The sequence below is a fragment of the Ictidomys tridecemlineatus genome, chromosome 9, assembly GCF_052094955.1.
Source record: "Ictidomys tridecemlineatus isolate mIctTri1 chromosome 9, mIctTri1.hap1, whole genome shotgun sequence".
Taxonomy (NCBI): Eukaryota; Metazoa; Chordata; class Mammalia; order Rodentia; family Sciuridae; genus Ictidomys; species Ictidomys tridecemlineatus.
Genome location: NC_135485.1, coordinates 14,527,412 through 14,540,796, shown reverse-complemented (window position 1 = coordinate 14,540,796; position 13,385 = coordinate 14,527,412). Strand labels below are relative to the sequence as shown.

Genomic DNA, 13,385 nt, shown 5'->3' with positions numbered 1-13,385 from the left:
GACGTTACACATTTTCCCTATTTATGATCTCTTCATTTGATTCATATTCCTTTGTCATTTTTTTATACTATGAAAAACAGAGACTCAGGAGATCTCCAGATGGTGGGCCCAAGACTCCTCCCACCTGCTGTCAACACTGTCTGTCTCCCAACTCACACTATGAGAAGTACTGATGTATTAAGTGGTGAGAAAAAGTAACATGGTACTGCCCACATCAAGCTTGCTGTCTAATAGGAGAGTTTGACATTAATCAAAAATATCAAATTCAACTGTGGTATGGTCTATACTGAGAAAATTCGAGAAATGCAGAGAATAAGAAAGATGACATTTTTATCATAGCTTATGGATATGAAGTGAGAAGAAACAGATCTCAGCTTTGCTAGGTAACTTTCTTAAAAGTTTCTCTAAATTTTGATCTTTCTCTTTTCGTGACTTTTTCAGTTTTCTCTTTTACAAAAGAGACCAATTTTAGTCTGCCTTTCTTTTATACTGTGATCCAGAAAGGTAGGCTTTGTGGTCAGGTAAATCTAAAATGGAAGAAAATTTAGCCACTTGACTAACAACTTCTTCATCTGATTTCCTAACTTTTTTCATTTTTTCTCTCTCTTTTTTTCTTTCTTTCTTTCTTTCTTTCTTTCTTTCTTTCTTTCTTTCTTCCTCCCTCTCTCTCTCTCTCTCTCTCTCTCTTTCTCTCTCTTTCTCTCTCTCTCTCTCTCTCTCTCTCTCTCTCTCTCTCTCTCTCTCTCTCTCTCTCACACACACACACACACACACACCAAAATGGAAGAAGTTAATGTTTGAGAGATTTAAAATAAAGGTCTCTAGTCTTCTTTGAGAGAAAATTTGACTTTAGAGAAAGATGGCCAAGACTAATTTGTATGGTTAAATTTGATTCATATCTGAAGAAGAAGCATAGCAATTAAAAGCTGAATTGGTCAGCTCAGAATAAAGAAAAAGAATATTGGAAACATGTAAAGAGTGGAATCCAAACCCATATGGGGGGTGAACTTCATTAATTTTCAATATCCAGGCCCCATTTAAGCTAATGCCATTAAATATTTTATTCATATAACTTTTCTCTTACTGTTTTAATCCTTCTAAAGTACAATTTTGTTGCAGGGAGATAATAGGCTGTTCCTTGTAGTTTTATTTATTAATATTAGTTAGTATAGCTGTTACTTTTCAAGATAAATCCCATGCTAAATGTTTAATTAAATTTTAAAATTATCCATTCATCCAATAGGTATTAATCAAATATTTACCAAGTGTCTACCATGTGCTAAGGTCCTAAATCTGTTGGTGGGTATTCAGTGGTGATCAGAATCAAACTAGATTCTGCCTTCATAGAGCTTACAGTTTAGCAATGAAGGCACATGCTAAAAAATAACCACAAAATAAATATGTAATTAAAAGATGTGATAACTAAGTGTAGCCAAAATCAGATTCTTAGTTCACAAATAGGGAGGCAGATCCTAGACCAAGGTAAAATCATCAGTATAAATAGGATTTGTGAAGAAATCTACCAGTTGTTTTCTAACACATTCTTCTGCATTAGTTTCTCTATTTAATTTTATTTAATTTCATAAATAGTCCATAACAGGACAATGAGAAGCTCATATCACGTGATACTTGTGCAACAATCTACATGGAAGTTATTAGATACATGTTAGCCTCTTTCTATTTTTCCTTCTTCAAATTTTGCCTTTAAAAGAATATTTTTCTTCTATGGTTTAACAAATAAGTTTTAGCAGTCACCACAGAATGGATCTGTAGTTGAGAATATGAAAAAGAAAAATAAAGACTGTCATGTTTATATACCTAGATTTATAAGGGTTGATCTCTTCTCTACAGTACATACAATATATACTTTTTTTTAGAATCATGAGAAAGTTGCAAAAATAAAGATATTCCACATAACAGAAAAACAATTCACTATTAAAAAAATCTGATGACATGAAATAAAGAAATTCTACTGATAATTTATGGCAAAATCATATTTTAAATATTTTAATAGTATAAAAGGAGTTTATAATTTTCAGTTCATCAGGTATTAAAACCCTGGAATTTATGCATATTAAAATGTCATATAATAATTTTATTTCAATGTTATTAAACTTTCCTATGTTCTTTATTCTTATAAAAAATAAAACAGTAATGAGAAAAATAAGTCACTAAGGAAGTAAGATATGTTGCTATAATAAATGAGAATGAACGTACCTCATTGGTGTTAAAGATCAATATATTCTCTTACTAAGATGCTCTACTGATAAAGCTGATAAATGTAATAATCAGGAAAGTAAAATTCACCTACAGCTTCAAATATGCTTTCATCTTTACAGGTACATTTAATTCATGGTAATTTTATCTGATACTCCACCACCTCAATATGGGCAAACTCAATGGGATGTATTATTTAGTATGACTTCCATACTACTCAATTCCACCATTACATAAAATTTATAGATTGTACAAAGTAGAAGACAAGCCCTGAGATTAAAAAATAAAACAGACTGCCTAAGATAAACCATTTCAAATATTTCATTTTGCCATCAATACATTCTATTATTTCTTCTGTAACTTATTCTTCCTTTGTCACTCTGTAAAACTACTTTTGTTTTCCTTTCCTATGATTGTATCTGGTCATTTTCTTCTTGTGTTCAGAATGATCTTGCTCCCATATATATCTTAACTCTCACACCCTCGTCGCTCCATCCTTTCTTTCTTATTTTCCAAAATTACAGGTTTCTGCATCTTGAAACGTTTGTTCTTCAGAGCAACACTGTTTCCAAAGAATCCTTTCTCAGTCAAATTCTTCCAATTTCTCTGCACCTGCCACCTCCAATATTTTCAACATTCCCTTTCTTAACACTCTGAAAAGTGGCTGACTTATCTATCACCCTATTAGAAGTGGATCCTCTGTATGCTGATCAAATTCCAGGACTGCTTTTCAGAACACTCCATGGTTTATTTGAAGCAGTCTCTTGCCTCCCTCAGCAGATCATTTTTTTTCCTGGAGGCCCCTAACTGCCTTCCCTGACACCTGCCTTTCCTAGATGTAGGTGGGCCCTTAGTCTTCCCTTGCTCTTCTTTTAGACACTTGGAGGCTTTAAATATCACCTTTGTTTTTGTTAGGTTAACTACTCCAAAATCTTTGCCCCTGGTCCTTGTCTTGCTCTGGACCTAAGGTAGCTTACATCATTTTAGCACCTCTAGCAGAGCCATTGGCACTTCCATACTTCACAGGTTGAGCCACCCTCATGTCCCTTGCCAGGTTTGGTTTTGCTCCTCAGCTCCTCAAGTGCAGTGATAGAACTGTCACCTCCCCATCACCTATGCTTGGAAGGCTGGTATCATCTTGGTTCATCCTTCTCCATTATTCCCTCATCTCATCAAATGCCAACTCCCGTTAATTCTGCTCCTATACTAGGTACCGTATTCGTCTCCATTCCACTATTCCTCCTGTTCCCCACTAGCTCCTGCTCTCCGGCATCTCTTACAGATCAGTGTAACAGCTTCCTAAGAGATCTCCTGTATTACACTCCTTTCTTTTGCCACATCACTGACACAAATCTACCAGACAAATCATCTGAAAGACTCACTTGAGACTCCTGAGTTTAAATGCATCCCACGTAACGTCTAAGATGTGAACAGTATGAAGACCCTCCATGAAATGGCTGCAACCTGTTTCCAACTTTATTTTCCTCTACACTGTCCAACATCAAATGTCAGTCAAATTGAATTCCTGTTTTATTGTATTGTGTTCTTTTATCCTGACTGTGATGCTCCTGATGAACTACTGGTTCTGAAAGCCCTTTGATCATCTCTGTATTTGTAGTCACTATGGTTCTTTCAAGGCTTAACGCAGGTTTTACCTCCCCCTGAAGGTTTCCAGGAATGAAGTAACATTTATGGAAAAATTACTCTATGCTAAGCATATATAGCTCTATGTGTTAATGATTTCATTTCAAACGGATAAGAACCCTTAGTTTCAGATGGAGAGACAGGCTCATAGACAATCAGTAACTTGCCCTGTCTCAGAGTCAGTATACGGCAGACAAACCTGCAATTCTAGCTGAAGTGTTCTGACTGGGTCTTGCCCTCTACTTAATGTCCTCTGTAATAACTTCAACTTTATGTGTTCATCCCTTATAACATTTTTACTTCATACCTCATTTCAAGTTATCAAATTGGACATCAAATTTTCTAATCATGTAATGAAGAATTCAGAAAAATTCATGGTGCCATTATTTACTTAATAATCCTCATGCCTGGATAGATGATGAACACACAATCCTCCTACTCAAAAACCACGCCTCTTTACTATCAACGTCATCATATCTCTTCTTTTCCAACGGAGCTTAAAAGCCTTTTGTATCTCACAGCTTTAAAATTAGATGCAGTTGTCTTTCTTTGGACATTGTTTTCTACGATGCTTCAACATGAACCTATTACTCTAATTAGGATCAACTATACAATCTCTCAAATATCTCACTCCTACCATTTTCCTCTACTCTCTGATGTTTCTCTTTCAAGGAATGTCATGTGACTCTTCCCAAACCAGACCTTATACTTCTTTAAATATTCAGCTAAAAAATATTTACAAATCGTTCTTATACTTAACGTATTATTTCATCAATTAAAACTTTGATGCAAATACTATCATCACATGCATATGTTATTTGGGCTATGTGTCAAATCTCCACAGATGCCAGAGTTTGCAAATTATTATCACTTATGCTCCAAAGCTCTAAGCACACTATTCAATGTGTATTACTTTAAAATAATAGCAGTGGATCTTCTAAACTAAGGTTATGCTCAAATAAACTAGAGTAGTTACTTTATTATAGAAATTTAAAAAGATATAAAAAAACAGTTTTTGAAAAAAAAGGTTTTTTATCTTTAATTTTTTTCCTTTCACAAGAAGTTGGTTCTATATTATTACTTCAATCAAAAATATCTAAAAAAATCATTTTTTTGAGTTGTGACTTAGAATTGGTCAATGATATGATGGGCTGGGTGTTTAGAGGAGCTTTTTAATTAATGGATATTGAGGTAAAGATCCCCTTAGTGCTTCCTTCTTGGGATGGTAAAAGCATTCCATTTAAGTCTTAGATGACCTTGTTTTTTTCCACATGACTTATCTCTGGCAAGAACACAGAAATGCATTCAGCAGCTGCATACAAAATATGTATGCATTACTTCATCAAAATAATTTGTTTTTGATGGAGGTAGGACTTGACTTGACATCATAATATCCATTTTATAGTTTGCATTGGACTAACCATTCCAACAAAGTAGTATAAGTTCATTTTAAAACATGAGCTCTTGAGAAGGCAGGACCTCCTCATCTTGTTAACCTGCTTCTATGGTTTATTCTCCCCAGCTGAGTCCCTCTTTGTATCCCTACTGCTTTAAGCTAGAAAAGGACAAAAGCAAATATTCGGTCCCCAAAGTTTGAACTAGGTACATCTCTTTTTTCTCCCTAAATAGCCTAAAAACACTTTTTTTAAAAGGGGAAGTAAAAGCACTATTCTTCCTTTAAATGTACTCCTTTAATTCTGCCTATGGAGAAAAATCCTAGGCAATTTAACAAAGTACTTAATTAAACAGAGTAAGGGTCAATACACTTCTGAAGAGAACATTTGTCTAAGCTAATTGATCAGATGTGCCTTTAATAAACCCAAGTCTCCTAAAAAAATCATGGTATGTTCAGTGGGGGAGGTAGAGGGAAAGGAAAGATCGCAGTGCACATACATTTCTGTGATAGTCTCTGGCAGGTTTGTGGGGATCTCAGTGAGACCTTTACCGCGACAGTCTACAATGTTGTTGCTACAGGTACAAGCAGACGGGCAATGCAACACACTACAGGAAGGAGCCATGAACGACTGATGACCTACAAGAGAAACACACACGATTAGATTTCTCCTCCCAAATTTCATAATTGTGAAACGTTCAGACTGAGGTTAATTAGCAAAATATGTGACAGAAATAAACTTCTCTAAATGCTCAACTACAAAACATCCTTTATTTCTAAAATGTACTGTAGGAAGCATGCAGTTATATTTATTAGATGAAGCAAATGAGATTTTGACAACTGGTCATGAAAGTGGCAGTTTTCAAAATATGAAAAAAAAATTGTGAGAGGGTAATTTCATATTTAAGAAAAGAATTCTATTCAAAGTTTTGAGTTCCAAAAAAAGCAGCAACTTCAGATTAATCTCTATTCATTTTTAATAAGCTTAAATAAAGCTTGATTGTTACCAAATTTATGTAGTTTAATTTACTTTGTCTCAAAAAAAAAAGAAAGAAAGAAAGAAAGAAGAGAAACAAATATGTAAAACTCACATCTTGGTAGACATACCATTGCTCAAGTTACTGTATGCCAATAAAGTGGCAGGAAAATTAGATAATACTAAGTTTGATGTCTGAATAGGTTCAAAATTACTGCTTTCTTTGAAGTCATTATAATAGATTGTCTGAAGTCTCTCTTCAATTGTTAATCTATATTATTCTTTTTGCTTGCTACACATGATTTAAAATTCGACCATAAATATATATATTTTACTAGTCAATTTTTAGAAACAAAACCACTTTGCAAAGAGATTTTTCTGTTTGAAAGATGAAGGACAGAACGCCAGCAGGACTGTAGCAAGCAGGTTTTCTGGAGGAAGCAGAAACAGCCCTCACAACCTGCAGGGGAAAGGCACTTGGCGATGCTGGTGTGCCAAGAAGAGGCTGTGAGCTACCTGCTAATCCTGCACCTCCAGACAACCTGGCAAACTACAACAATGTTATCAGTCTAGAGAAGAAAGTTCAACTTGCCTTCTTCCTCATCTAGAAAACAGGGAGGAAAAAGTGAAGAGAGAAAAAAAGTGGTTAGTAGAGAATTGTTAGTCATTTCATTTTTTAATTCTTTAAAAAGCAATCAGACCTATTGAAAACTTCTCATAACATTGTAAGAGAACTATTTTAGATCATAAAAAGTAAGGAAAAATACATGCAAAGTTCTAAAAGGTAACAATAAAATAGAATCAAGTACTAGCAATGTGTCCTCACTCCTTCAGAAACCATGAACTATTTATACATTACATTGGTCCCTTTGTATTTTGGGATATGGTTCCAGAACCTCTGTGAATACCAAAACCTGTGGATGATCAAGCCATTTATATAAAATGATGTATAGTTTGGATATAATATGTGTACATTTTCTGTTATGCTTTAGATCATCATTAGAATAATTATAATACCTAATACAACACAAATGCTATGCAAGTAGTTGCTATATTGTATTGTTTAGGGAATAATCACAAGAAAAATCTGCACATGTTCAGTACAGATGCAATTTTTTTTCCACTTATTTTCAATCCACAGTTTTTTGAATCTGTGATTGAAGAAATAAATCACAGCTATGAAGAGCCAAGTACATATGTATTTTATAAAAATTGTTTTATTATATCTTCAAGTTATTCCTGAAGCAAAACTAGACCTATATGTATAAAATACATTATGTACCAATATGATGTGTGTGTGTGTGTATGTGTGTGTGTGTGTGTACCGACTAGATCAAGACCCTTGTATTCAACCATGTGAACTTGAAGATTATTTTTCATCATATTTTAATCTCTAGCACATAGATAAAATTACATTCTCCTGTGGTTGTTTTGGACAGGAAATGACATAATTACATGTGAAACAGAGAAAACAGAACTCAGTAAATGCTAGCCACATGTTATCTTACATAGCATATCTTATTTTTGCTTTCAGCTTGTTACTTAAACAAGTCATTTATTTGTCTTAAGAAAAACTGAATTATTAATATATTTTTATACACAAAAATACTTCATCACTTTGCATTTATAGTTGAGTTTCTCTGAATTTCTAAGCAGGGGTCTAGGATTAGCTAAACCTTTTTCAGTTATTAATATAAAAGCAGATTTAAATTGCTACCTAATGGGAAGATAAAATGTTGTAAGAGGAACTACAATCTAGGAATTTCCTATATTTTCCCCAAATAAAATCAGAAATATCTTAGGGACAAATAACTATTAGTTGCCAATCATGTACAAATACCTTAAGACAGATTATTATCATTGCTGTAAAATAAGTTCTCTGTAGAGTGATTAGTGCAGGCTTCCACATGTTAGTGAGCAGCCCGCAAACCTTGGAAGCATGCATTCTTTACATCCCTTTACATAAAAGCAGCCAGAAATACTAGAACATCTTCGTTCTTTCTCCCTTACCGCTGCAGACAAATTCTCGTTTTTGAACCTCTGCGACATTATGGCCTCTCAGGTGAGAAGGGCCCATGCACTGAGTGTACAGGCCCACCCGGGGCCTTTGGCGAAGCCAGTCGGAGAGCCAGGCCAGGTGGCAGTCACAGTACAGGTTGTTTGAATGGAGTCGGCTAAATGAGAGGAAAGAAGATTAAAGCAAGAAAACAGAAGATAGTCATTTCAAAACTTGAAACGTTAGTTATAATACATCCTTATTTCCTAATATAGAAATAGATTAAACTTACCAACCTTCAGTCTAATTATTTTTTGAAAAACTAAACTGGCTCACAAGCACAGAATCAAGTCCTTTTCTTTATCCTGAGCTAAACAAATACACAGAAATTGGAAAAGGACAATAAAATTATTTTGCTTATGTTCATTCAAATGGGTAAAGAGAAAATAATCAGTTCAAGGATAAGTGCTGTGCAGTCCCAACCATGCTGAGAGCAAATGGAGATCCGATGGCGAGGAGTGGGGAGCCAGGGAAGGGAACAAGTTATAAAAGCTGTGACTCTCCTTCAGAAGTATCAGTAAGTCCTACCATTATTAGTCTCTATAGAAACTGCTTGCAAAGTCCTTTTAGCAGGCCACTTTTTGCTGAACAAGTCAGAATAATAATTCAATATAAAATGCTTATTTTTCAAATCCCTATTCTGATTTCCTTCTTTTTGTGTTTAATCACAGAAAAGGGATTAGCTGATTTTGGCTCTTGGGGACCTATCCCCAAAGAGCACAGACTGAAATTAAAAGGCATAAGTGGCTGGGAGAGAAGGAATTGTGTCCCATCTATGTTGGCAAGATCCATACAAGATCATGGATTGCTTCCAAGTGGCAAATGGCACTTCTCCATTAATAAAATATCTGACAAATGTATCCACTAAATTAGGTAAATGACTTCAAACTGGCTTTTATGTTTTCTCAAACTAAAGGATATTCAAAGCTATAAATCAAAGGACCATTCCCAGAATCATCTATGACATAGTAATACCATTTTAGTCCTTTTTAGCTGATGTGTTCAATTCTAACCCAATAACAGTAATGGATAGTAAAACATGGAACTCAGTCCAGAAAGATAATTGGACTATAAAAATGGAATTTTTAAGTAGCAGTGATAGTATAGAATAATGAACCAACCAAAGCAAGGGGATTTAAAGTTAAATGACTGTTTTACATTCTCCTTGAGCCTGTGGATAGGGAACAGACTGTTTTGTATCAAAAGGAGAAGCCATGCCACTGAACAAAACATTATATTTTGGAAAAGCTAGGTGACCTCTGGCTTGGTTTGCTTAGAAGTCAAAGTGCTACTCTTGGGATGCCACAGTGACACATTCTTGTTTCAATTCTTGTTTCCCTCTAAATATACCACACTGCAATGATTCCAATTAGGTGTGCATAAATTTGGAATGAGAAAAAGGATATAAAATTTTAAAAAGCTGATCAGTGAGACAAACCAGTGTCTATCTACAAAAAAATAAGGAGCATTATCAGAACTGTAGATAATGGATGTTTTTACAATTCTGCAAAGACTGAAAATATGATCAGTTGCCTTTTTTAAAAAATTGACTAATATAAATAAGAAACTAATTTTTAAAAACTATAGTTTGAGTGAACTGGACTATTAATAGATATATTAGTTTCAATCTGATAGCACCAAGAAAACAAAATTTACTTATGCTCATATACATTTATAATTTCTTTATTTTTACTAACTCATATTCCAAGGGAACTATAATGATGTATTATCACATATAGAATTTGATTTAAGTGAGAAAAAGATGATATTAAGTTGCTATTGCTGAATTCGTTAAGAAGCTAGCAATTCAACTGATTTTAAAAAAATTTTTTTAGTTGTATATGGATTCATATACAAACTTATTTTTTTTTATGTGGTGCTAGGATTGAATCCAGTGCTTCACACTTGTGAGGCAACTGCTCTACCACTGAGCTACAACTCCAGCCCTCCATAAATTTTTTTTAGAGAGAGAAAAATAAATATTTTTTTCAGTTATAAGATTTTATAAGATGAGAAACATTTTGAAAATCCAATCAAAACAAACGTGCCTGACTTCAAAACATTTTATCCTCAAGAAGTGCAATGCCTTGGCTTTTTTCCTAACCATTTCACACATGTTATATGTAATATATTTTTAGGTCAAGGTGATTTTGAAACCCAGTTCAAATAACATTTACCTGTGAAAATGCTACAACTAAATGCTCCCATCCTGAGCTTTAAAGAATACTTTTTTAAAGAGAAAAGTTGACTGTATCTAATAATTTATTACAAAATCATATTTAATCACCAAAAATATCTTAGTGTCCATCTTAACCCCTGAAAAGATATTTTTAAATATAAATGCTGACACAACCTTAATTATAAAAGCACAAGAAGGTGATGCTGTAATTTTACATTACAAAGAATGTCTGAGAAGCAGTTGAGCTTTATTAGGTCTGCTTGCAGTACAGTAATAAAATCATAAAGATTTCTCATTTATCATTTTTGACAGCCAATCAAGGAGTCTTCTATTTCTTAATGAAATGTGACCTCTACAAGAGCTCAATGTAAACTTTTTTTGTTGTTGCTGTTTTACTCCAAGCTTCCCCTAACGCATACACTTCAAAGGAAATTTTCATAATAACAGTTCATTTATTAAAGTATCATTTCTAGATTTGTTTTAGAAATTTTGCTTTCCTTTTTGTCTCCATAATGAATTAATCGTCCTGTTTTTGGCCTATTAGAAACCGCCCTTGAGGAACATCCTTAATCAATTAAATTTGTCTTTATGAATATTGTGACTACTTACAAAGTCCTAAGTTTAGGCATATGGTTGAAACTTGCCACAGAAAGCCTAGTAATGTTGTTATTGTTGAGAGTGCTGTAAAATAAAAGTTAGAAATTTTAGATATAAAAGAAATTAAACATTTTATATATTAATAGGTCAAAAACTTCTATTATGTTCATGTAGAACAATTAACTACCTGGTGGAGAAGTCATAGAAAATGCACTATTTCACAGTGATAACAACTTTTATTCTTGAACATATTACTATATATTTGGTTTTATTCAACATTTACTACAAGTGTATGGCTTTTCTAGGAACAATCCTGGTTAATTACATATCACCTTGGGCACCTTGTGCATATATGTCTACTTACAAAATGGGCTAAGGAATTAACAGGGCAGTCATAGTTGATAAAAACTGCACAGTTACCTTTATTTGGAGAGGTATCATGTATATATTATCCATGGGTAAATAAATACACTTGAATTTTCCAACTGAAATCTCATAGCAGCAACACCACACCATTGGTGTCAGCTTAGAACACTGCACTAATCATTCTCTACTTGGATGTTGGCTGCTGCTAAAATTTGGGTAGAAGGACACCATATTTGCATCAAGTGGGGATGAAGCAGTGTTATCTAGCAGTATATTAAAAAAACATCATTTACTATAACAGCTGTAGTCACAGCAGCCCATATTGAACTCCATTTAGTGTAGCATGACAGAAATGATGGCCTCTTGAGGTACAGTAGGAAGATGAGTGGTCAAAGAAGTTACAGTGAAAATAAATATCTCTCTTGCTTGCTTCACATTTTTCCTATATTATTATTATTTTGAGGGTGGGAAAAGAGATCAGTTGAAAACTGGTTTCTCTTTGAGAAGAGAAACCTAGTTCAAATATCAGAATTTTTTTAATGGCATTGGAAAAAGATCTCATTCTGCTTTAGCATGGGAAAATTCCAGAAGCTTTTGGAGAACATTAGCTGACTAATTCTATGTTTTAAAGGTCCTACAAAAAGCAGTCATTTTTCCTACGTGATTTAATTCAAATCTCCAGGTTAGTTCTTACACATCTTTCAAAACTGGATGGTAAAGAGAGTCAATTAATATTATGGGTCTGTGACCAATATGCCCATTCACTGAGAAATTTAAGTCAACCCCTCAACGCTGCTGGAACATCCCATATGCCACCACTCATAACCGCAATGCTCAGCTGGTCTGCAGCGGTCACCCGCACACATATTCAGCTTAGCACAAATACACTCAATTTGTAGATTGTTTGAAATATTTCAGTTAGTGGCAAATATTTTAAAAAATAGGGGAACTGATCTGAAATTTTCCACTCTGGCTTCTCGTGGAAAAATGGGATTGTTTGGCAGAATCTCCCACTGCAGTAGGATGACAGTTCACTGGAGTTCAACATTGGCCGTAACAACACAGGATATCACTGCCAGTTTAGCAAAGTCCTCACCACCTCCAGCTGTCTGATCTCTCTCTCTCCCCTTCTCGATCTCTTTTTCCCCCACCCCTATCTCCTATTGCATTTCTATACCCAATTCCCATTTCTTACATTTGCATTCCCTGCCTGGTCCTCATTGGCAAATAAATTTTCAAACCCTAATGCAAACCCTATTTCACTACCAAACTTTATCCACCTGGACCATCAGTCCTACCTTTTGTCTTCTTCAGAGGTCGTGCCCTCTTTAGTCACCACCTCAACCAACTGTCAATCTCTTCCCCTCATAGATTCTTTTTGCATTTCCACATGTTATTGATACATCCATATAACTGTTCCAACACAGTCTTATCACAACTAGACTTCTCCAGAGGAAAAACAAATTGTCTGTTCTTAATCTTATTAACTCTAAATTTTTGTAATTTATCTCCCCAATTGTTTCAATTTTCAGAGGGGTTTGCTTTCAAATTACCTCTTTTCTTTCCTTCAAATTTATGCTGATTTAATATGGCCAAAATTTTTAGCATATGTGGCATTCTGTAATATGACTTCGGGAATATATTTTTAAGATAGCTTATACATAGTGGACACACGAAATTCAAAGAATGATTTCTCACATTCCCTTGTAAAGAAGTGTTTTCATTGAATGCTAAAGTATGCAACTATCAATTTGAAACCATTTCTCAAAATACTAGTTCACATAATGCAACAGAAGAGATATATTATCTTAGTATTTTATTCAGTGTTTGTGCTAGCAGAGCATAATATTGACACTGCAAAAATAGGGTTGAAAAGATCTCACTGCATTTTATTTCATTTTTTTTAGTTGTAGATGGACACAATACCTATATTTATTTTATTTTTTTATGTGGTGTT

The 13,385-nt window shown here is 34.2% G+C and overlaps 1 protein-coding gene across 8 annotated transcripts in view; it reads right to left on the bottom strand.

The window, feature by feature from the left end:
* Positions 1–13,385, bottom strand: part of Slit2 (slit guidance ligand 2) — a 332,292-nt gene that overhangs the window by 97,624 nt on the left and 221,283 nt on the right. For all 8 annotated transcript variants that reach the window (XM_078021124.1, XM_078021126.1, XM_078021127.1 and 5 more), the window contains exons 7-9: positions 11,075–11,146; positions 8,241–8,404; positions 5,755–5,893 (exon numbers count right to left, since the gene is read on the bottom strand). In XM_078021124.1, coding sequence (XP_077877250.1) covers positions 5,755–5,893; positions 8,241–8,404; positions 11,075–11,146 — 375 coding nt within the window. The remainder of the gene's footprint in view (positions 1–5,754; positions 5,894–8,240; positions 8,405–11,074; positions 11,147–13,385) is intronic.